Source organism: Mauremys reevesii, linkage group 9, assembly GCF_016161935.1.
Source record: "Mauremys reevesii isolate NIE-2019 linkage group 9, ASM1616193v1, whole genome shotgun sequence".
NCBI lineage: Eukaryota > Metazoa > Chordata > Testudines > Geoemydidae > Mauremys > Mauremys reevesii.
Genome location: NC_052631.1, coordinates 47317843 through 47326903, shown reverse-complemented (window position 1 = coordinate 47326903; position 9061 = coordinate 47317843). Strand labels below are relative to the sequence as shown.

Genomic DNA, 9061 nt, shown 5'->3' with positions numbered 1-9061 from the left:
GCCCATCCACAAGTTGTCTGGCATCTTCTTGCCAATACCAGTGCACAGTGATGCCAGGAGGGCGTTTCCAATTTCTGGGTCTCTATGCTCATAGTTGTGGAGAAGCTCTCATCTCTCAACAGTCCATCAAGGAGGCCCCAGGGGATGGTCTTCTGTGTGATGGAGGTTGGGAATGCAGTGAAAGGGTCAAAAATCTTCAGCACTGGGGGAACATGGGAGATTGTATTGTCCACAGTCATAGTGAAAGTGCCTCAGGCCAGTACGGCGCCGGTTTTGACTACAGAACTGGGATCTGAATGCCACTGTGCATCAGTACTGTCCGGGCTGGTGTTGGGGAAGTCATCGAGGATGGTCCATCACGTGGGTAGGGGTGTGCCTGTCTCAGCAGTAGAGATGAAGGTCAGAGCTGTGGGGGGAGGGCTGAACAGAGGGAGCTGGCGGCGAATGGGAGGACTGAACTGAGATGGGCAAGGGGGGGCTGAATGGAGAGAGCGGGGGGCCAGTGGGGAGGCTGGACAGAGGGGCTGGGGGTGAGAGCTCCTGGGGGTGGCCAGACTCCCCCCAGCCAATGTGTGGGGCAGGGGGTCAGTGCTGATGCCCCCCCACACACACAGTGGGGGGCGGGGGCGTTGAGCCCTCAGGAGACAGACCAGGGCCACCCCAGAACCTTACCCGAGGTGAGCACACGGGCTGGGCCTGCGCCCTTCTCGCAGCCCGGGATGTTGGCGGGGCGGGGCGGGGGGTGTCTCCCGGCTGGACCTTGCGGCTCCGCCTCTGCACGCCAGGGGGCGCGTCACAGAGACCCTCTCGCCGGCCGCTAGGGGGCGCTGGGCGGCCCCGCTCCTCAGCCTGCAGCATGGCGGCGGCGGGCGCCTCGCGGCCCCAGGCCGGGGTCGCTGCTGCCGCCGCCACAGCGGAGGAGTCGTCGGACAGCGAGCCGGAGCAGGAGCCGGGCTCCCCGCACAAGCTCATCCGCAAGGTCTCCACGTCCGGCCAGATCCGCCAGAAGGTGCGTGCGGCGCGGCCGGGGGGCGGGGGGCTCGCGGGTCGGGCCTCGGGCTGCCGCCGCGCTGGGCCGGCTCTGGTCCGAGAGCCCAGCGCCCGGAGCCTGCCCTGGGCACTGCCCCGGCTCCGCGAGCCAGGCTGGTCCCCCCCCACCCCCGCCAGACTGGTCCCTGTGGCCCTCATCCCCCTGAGTCAGACTGTGCCCCCCCATATCTACCAGTCAGACTGTGCCCCAACTTCGACAACCGCATGTCAGACTGTGCCCCCCAGTCAGACTGTGCTCCTCACCCCCATACCTGCCAGTCAGACTGTGTCCCCCATTAGATTGTGCCCCTCATCTCATCAGACTGTGCCCTGACTCGTACAACCCCATGTCAGACTGTGCCCCCATCAGACTGTTCCCCACCACCACTCTCATAACCCTTGTCAGACTATGCCCTGCACTCCCCATACTTATGGTTCCAGACAGACCCTGTCACCTCCACATCCATGTTCCCTAGCCAGACTGTGCCCTTCATTTCTCATATGCCCCATCAGACTGTGTCCCCCTTCCAGTCAGACTGTACCCCTCCAACCCCCATCTGCTCCCGGTCAGATTGTGTCCCCCCCCATCCCTCCACTCCAGCCCCTGCTGCCCCCTTAGACTGTGCTTCTCCTTCCTTCAGTCCTCCTCCTCGTTATATTTCCTTGATCAGGCTGCAACCCCCATCCTGTCCGTAGTCAGGCTGCATTCCCTCATCTCCTGGTGGTGGTTGTGAGCAGGGGCGGCTCCAGGCCCCAGCACGCCAAGCGTGTGCTTGGGGTGGCATGCCGCGGGGGGTGCTCTGCCAGTCACCAGGAGGGCAGCAGACGGCTCCGGTGGACCTCCCGCAGGCGTGTCTGCGGAGGGTCTGCTGGTCCCACGGCTCCGGTGGAGCATCCGCAGGCTCACCTGCGGGAGATCCACCGGAGCCGCAGGACCAGCGAACCCTCCGCAGGCACGTCTGCGGGAGGTCCACTGGAGCCGCGGGACCGGCGACCAGCAGAGCGCCCCCCGCGCCGTGCTTGGGTCGGTGAAATGGCTAGAGCCGCCCCTGGTTGTGAGGGTGCTAGGCTGTCAGTCTCAGTGGCAGCATTTTGCCCACTTTAGAGGAACTCTCATTGCACCCCTGCTATGGTGCCACCCCAAGGTAGAAGACATGGGGGCCCCCTTGGGTCAGGGATAAGAACAGTCCTAGAGGAGTGCTAATTCGTGTGTTGCAGCTCTTTGGCTTCTCCCTATAGCTTTGTGAAGTCCTCTATGTTCCTTGGGGTTTTACATATTGTTTTACTGCCTAGAAATAACAGGTCAAACATCCTTTCACCCCTGCTGATATCTCCAGAGGGTGAGCACAGTACTGACTGGGATGCTGAAGGCTTATTTTGTGGTGCAGGGTTTTTTTTCATGGGGGTTGGAGAGCAGATGTATCTTGTCAGAGCCATCTCATAAATAGTTTTTATGTACACCCAGTTCTGGTGATGACTCTGCCCCTGACATTGTTGCCCTCTTCTCACATGTGGGAGTTCTCATCATTCTGCTCAAGATCATTACACTGGTCCCAGTTCTGAGCTTCTCCTCTTCCAGTGAAAGATAGTCATTTTGAGGGCTATTTAATCATCATTTCAGCACATATGCTGGAGTCTGGTGCTGGAGACCCTGTGTCACTTATTGATTTAAAACTATTGAGACCAACGGTGCTCTTCCCAGTGTGGGGGAGATGGTTCTTTAGCTGTGACAATACAGGAGGAAGTCTACCAAACAGCAAAACCCTGAGCATTCTGAGCAGATCCCAGCCATGCTCTGCAAACAGATAGTTAGATTTCAGCTGTCAGTCTGTTTTAAATATCAAGGACTTTCTGTATCCTCTACTACACCTGAAGGGTTGGATGTTAGAAATTCTTCCCACAGAAAGCCGGATGAGCCCTGCATTCTCTTAATAGTGCCTGCAGCCGGAATCCCCTGTGGACAAGGAGGAAGGATGCAGCAGTCACACTAGTGGATATGACTTTAGTATCTGTGCATTGTGGCAAGTAATAAAAACAAGGACAAATCCTTTTACAGTACTGGAATGGGAACCTTCCTCTCCCTAACTGCAGGACACTAGGCATACCAAGGTTATAGGTGCCTTAGATTTGCGGCAGTTCAAATAAAACAACTCTTCCTGACATCCCTGCTTAATCACTAGCTGTATTTTACATCATTTCCTACGTCAGTGTGGCTGGAAAAAGCCTAAACCAGCTACTTGCACAACGTGAAAATAAACATGTTAAGAACAAGGATTATAAACAGAAATTGTCTATAGCCATTAAGCCTCCCTTATTTTAATCTGCAGAAGACCTTTAGCTGCTAAACAATGTCAAGTTCTCCAAGCAACCCTGAATATTACAGCATTAAGGATTGCTTCATTCTGCTGCTTTCCCTCATTTTATTTCATCATTTCTGCTTCATCCACTTCTCTTCTACATGCTATGTCAGGCTGTCCCAAGGAAGGTGGAGAAAAGCCAGACAAGACTGGTGTGTGAGGAGCCACAGTTGTGGTTAGATTTATGAAAAAGTCAAGCAGGCTGAAGATAAGGAGCTATTTCTTTTTACAGAGAGAGACTTAATTTTCCACTGGGTATTTTTAGTTATTGAATAACATAGGGCAGGCTACCATACGGTTCAGGAGTTCGAAATGACAGATGAACGATTCCAATGCACCCTGAGGATGTATATCTCTGCTAACCACACCTTTCTTTAGGTGCAGTTGCCTCAAGGCTGTTCCTACAGTTGATTGTACAGCTAAATCATGTGAGGAATTTACTGGGCTGTGGCCGGTAGGGGGCCTCTTCACCATAACATTGCAAGTGTGAAGCTTTTACAACTAAGCCTGCCAGTCAGTTCCTCTGCATTTACTTGTTCATTACAGTAAATCTCAAATATTTCAGAGTTATGTTTTGTTTCCTGTACTGCTGCCATCTGCAAGATCTTTTTCCCCTTTCTTCAGATTAAAAAGGACTTCTGACTTATAAGTGTGTAAACTTTCATTACAACTATTTCCAAACCTGCCTGATGATTAAGTGCTCTTGACTGAAATATACACCCATAGCCATAGCAAGTGTTGTTGGTTAATTTAATGGGGTGTTGGTTGTGATTTTTAGCCTCAAATGCCAGGCTTGAAATAGACACATACTAGCTAGAGGCCGTGAGAGAAAGCCACTCCAAAGGGTATAAGCACAGATTTAAAATTTTTATTAAAGTTAATGTTTAAAATTAAATATACACAAGTTAAGAGGGAAGGTACTGTACATCTGGGGTCAGGCTTGAGTTATGAGGGATTACAGGTATCGCTTACAAGGATCACAAGATACATACATATCAGCATAGACCCAGATTGGGGTGCGGGAGTTTTTAAAGCGTCAGTGGATAAGTGGGCTTAGGTACGCCACCCATGAAATGTATTAAGAGTCCAAGTCAGTATCAGTGTAGCGAATAAGTACATGGGTGGAATGCATCCCTTGGTTTATCAGGGAAGGAAGTGGGTTATTTCCCTGATTGGCGATCTTGATTACTCAACCTGGTATTGACGGTGTCCCGTGATGTGTTCCGTATAGATGTCTCTGGACCACCTGATGGTGTCGGACACCATGAGCTGTCTCATGAGCTGGGTGTAGTGTTGACCGACTCCGCACACTCTCAGTACCGGCTCACTGTGGGAGTCCCATGAACCCAGGGCTCCCACAGTCAGGGCGTATCTGGACCTCATAGTCCTCGGTTCTCAGGGTGTCAGCCAGTGGGGTGTACTTCAATGCCTTCTGTGCTCAGGCCTTATGGAAGGCTGGTGACCTGTTTTCAAATGTAGTAAATTGGTGAGAGAATCAATGCTGTCTTTCCCTCCTGCAGCTGCTGAAAATAAAAAATAGGTCTAGAAGCAGGAGCCTTGTCTACACTAGTCATTGCTAACACTGGTTCACTGAAACCTTTAGTAGTGCCAGTAAGAAATAAAATAATCCTAGGCTGTCTCTACACTGCCACTTTCTGCGCCAAAACTTTTGTTGTTCAGGGGTGTGAAAAAAACCCTGAGGACTTCAGCTTGTTTGTATGCCCTAACGACTAATTATAATAATTGATTAACCCATTGGTTTCAGATGGAATCAGTTTTGTCTCCCTGCAGTTTCACTGGTGAAACTTAATGAACTGCATCTGAAACCAGTTGGCTTAAAAACCAAACCAAACAAAAAAGCTCTCTTATCTCTCTCTCATGGTAGTATATGAGCACACAGTCTTTATACATTTATCCTCACAACAGCCTTGTGGGGCAGGAAATTATTATTCCTATTTTACAGATGAGAAACTAAGGCACAAGGGACTTGCCCAACATCATGTTGGATGTAGGTGGCAGAGCTAGGAAGTGAACTCCAGTCTCTCAAGTCTAAATGTAGTGCCCTGATCACAGGCTACCTTTCTCTCATATTGTTCACTCGCTGTTTCTTAGGAAGACTGTGCAGGAATGGAGTTTGGGTGGCTGGGAAGAGTCCATAGCTTTTAAAATTGCTATCTCATGAGGAAGGTCCATCTGTATTCTGCTTTTTTGAGATTTTAAAAAATATCTCAGTGATCAATATTTTGGGGTCCCTGGCTAAACCAGCTTTCTGTTCTGCTGGTACTGTGGGTGCGAGTTAATAAATCATTGTTCCCAGAGCTATGTCGATTTCCCTTGAAGCTGTTGTTGCAGAGATCAAGGTGTTTTGAGATGATCAAAGGTATTTTGAGCATTCTGAAAGGGCATTACAAACAGTGGAAAATTAAAAAAAAAATTTTTTAAAGGAAACTTGAAAGTAAATGAGAAAAAATGGACTTAAAAGCACAAGTTGTCTGATGCATAAATACTGAATAGCATTTGATAAAATCAGTTGTTACAAAATAACAGAGATCAAAAATTGAAAAGATCCTTTCAGTACTAATTACATGGCTGAATTACACCTTACTCCTGGATGTAGTCCCATTGCAGTCAATAGGACTACTGTGTGGAGTAAAATGAGCAGGATTTGGACCATAATCTATCAGCTACTGAAGAAGGCTGCAGAGGGGAATCAGAACTCCAGTCTCCCTCCCTCCTTGGGTTTATGACTCTTTTGTCTTTCCTCTATTCTAGTAGTTTTCAACTTTTTCCCGTCACCATACCAGGACTTGCCCACTGACCCTTTCTTCCCACTTGGCCAAGACAGCCCCGCCCACGCCTCTCTCATTTAGCAGAAGGGGAAGGGCTGGATGGTTGTGACTTTGAGATTAAGAACCCTGCTCTGTTCCTGGATGTGCTTTCTGCTTGTGTGTTCATTATTCCTGTATCAGAGGGAGCATGGAATGTTCCTGGATCAATGCACTACTCATTCTAAAAGCAGGCAGAATGAGAGGAGTGACAGGCAGGTCTGGTGGGAAAAAAGTGTTCTTGGGTAATAATTTGACTCGCCTCTGATGAGTGCATTTTTTAAATCCCTAGTAATGCAATCATGTTTTAGCTTTCCAGATTTGGTGCTGTAGGAGAACTAAGGTAATTGCAGTATAATAGAGGCAGTGCAATTGTGTGTTAGTATTGGAGGTTCCTAGATGCTTTGATAGTCATGTTCCAGAGCTGAAGTTTTCATGAGAGAGAATGCATTTTGTTGCTGTGCTGCAGTGTTGTAGAGGTAATAGAGTTCTTGCAGCCTGATAACATAAGGAATATATTAGCATGTTATATGTATAGCGTAGGATGGTCGAAGATACAATATATCTCATGTTTGAGCTAAGTCTACATAGCTCACATTAAAGGATTAGGACCCTTTTAAATCTCTCTTCTATACACTAGTGTTCAGATAACATTTAAGCTGGTGTCTTTCTTTAGACATGTCTCTACATGGATTTGAGCTCTTATCTTTCAGCTTTGCTGTACCTGCTGGGTTGATCTGAACTTTATGTACATCTATCCTCTGATAAATGTGTTTTGGAAAGATGCTTGAAGCCTGTGGAAGGCATAAAAGGGCTTAAGCAATAGTGCTACAAGGAGTTGTTCAACTACTAACTCATTCTGTGTCAGGCTGTGGTGATGTGCTTTTCATTCTCTCTGTTGTAAGAGGCTGACCAAAGTATTCATCTATTTTAAGGGCTTTGCTGGAAGCTCTCTGACTGGGCTTGTCTTATGAGGGAGCTGAGTGACTGATGTGTTGGCATGTAAGGTTTCCTTTCCTGTACAGATGCAACATTTCCCATATTTCCTGGCTGTTAATCTATTCCAGGGTTTCTCAAACAGGGGTCACCGCTTGTGTAGGGAAAGCCCATGGCGGGCCGGGTCTCTGTGTTTACCTGCCCTGTCTGTAGGTCTGACCGATCGCAGCTCCCACTGGCCGTAGATTGCTGCTCTGGGCCAATGGGAGCTGCAGGAAGCGGCATGGGCCAAGGGACTTACTGGCTGCTGCTTCCATCAGTAGCCTGAGATGGGTTTTTCAGTTAGTATAAAATCCTATAACATACTTTTGTTTTAAATAACTGTTATTCACACTAAGGTAAGAATAAAGGCCTGGAGAAAACCCCTCCCACAGTCAAGTATCAGAGGGGTAGCCGTGTTAGTCTGGATCTGGAAAAAGCAACAAAAAGTGCAGTGGCACCTTATAGACTAACAGACATATTGGAGCATAAGCTTTCGTGGGTGAATACCCACTTCGTCACCCACTGCCCACAGTGAAAGGCTTGGCTTTTGTTGCTGGACCAACTGACCCGCTACCCCGATATACAGTCTGGCTTTGGATTCCTGTGGCTCACCTCTTATCCTCTTTTCTCTCTCTGGATTCCTTTTGTTATAATGAGTTCACATAAATACATTATCACTTTCATAACAGTGGAAGAATTCCAAATTGCATTCTTCACCTTTCAAGAGCTAATTTACTTGCATTAGCAGGGCAAATTTCAAGTTGATTTTCCAAACAGTAGTAATCAGTTAGCCTCAAATATAGAAACTGTGCTTTCCTCAGTGATGCTAAATCATGGCTCTTCAATTATATCTCTCTGCATATCCTGTCTTTCATTGTTTTGTTGGTATTGTTTTCTGAGTAGTTTGGGCTTCCCCCAGGGCTTTCTGGAGTTGGTTTCAAGGGTGTGACCAGTGGAAGGATGTTGCATTTGGATTAGTTTAACTGCTGCTGGCCTTTTGACTTTCTGTGTCTGTTGCTCTTTCTATGAATCTCCGTGGTTAGTCTAAGGCCTGGTCTACACTACAGAGTTAGATCAATGTAAGGCAGCTTATGGTGACCAAATTTTGTAGCCATTGTAAACTCGCCCACTACATCAGCTTAATAACTCCACCTCTGCGAGAGGCGTAGCACTTAGGTCAACATAGGTGGCGAGGCCAGCGCTGGCTTGCCAGCCGGCGCTGCAGCAGCGCTGTGCATTGCACCAGCTGTCTGCATTGAGTGTGGCCAGGCAGCTTGCGTCGTTTGGTATCCCCTGGCGCATCAGCGCGCTTTGCATTCGAGCACTTCCGCTTCCTGTTTGTGGCGGTCCGTGGTCCTGTTCCAGCATCCATTCCGCTGCTGAGTTCACATCCCTGCATTCCATTCCGGGCAGTTTTTGAGTGGTGAGCGTCTGTTATTCTGTCTGGCAATCTGGATTTCTGTGGCAAATGGAGCCCTGCTTGCTGATTCTGCTGGATGCAGCACCACAAATCACTGACACGACTTCTGCAGTCAGGCAACCTTGAGTAGCGCAAAGTGACAGACATATCGATGATATATCAGCGTCTGACACTAGAGTGCAGTCGGCGTCATTGCATTATTCATTTATGGCAATGCTCAGCTGAGCCGTGGCTCGCACTGCAATGGCTTGAGCACTGAGACGTGGCACTGCTGCACAAGTCTGGGTGGCAGCAGAAGCAGCAGGCAAAGCACTTCATGGGACTGAGAACCACTTTCATGGGACTGTGTGCTCTCGCAGCCTCTCTGCGCAAGGACACAAGATTGAGAGCCGCAAGGACTGCGAGAAAGCTGGGGTGCTGGGAGAGGAGCAGAAGATGGCAATTGCAGAGCT

At 48.9% G+C, this 9061-nt stretch overlaps 1 protein-coding gene across 4 annotated transcripts in view; it reads left to right on the top strand.

The window, feature by feature from the left end:
- The first annotated feature begins 824 nt into the window (after positions 1-824).
- DGKD (diacylglycerol kinase delta) overlaps positions 825-9061 on the top strand; it is an 80963-nt gene continuing 72726 nt past the window's right edge. For 3 of the 4 annotated variants that reach the window (XM_039487201.1, XM_039487202.1, XM_039487200.1), the window contains exon 1: positions 825-1009. In XM_039487201.1, the coding sequence (XP_039343135.1) occupies positions 857-1009 (153 nt within the window). In that variant the 5' untranslated portion in view covers positions 825-856. The remainder of the gene's footprint in view (positions 1010-9061) is intronic. The other variant, XM_039487204.1, reaches the window with a different exon arrangement.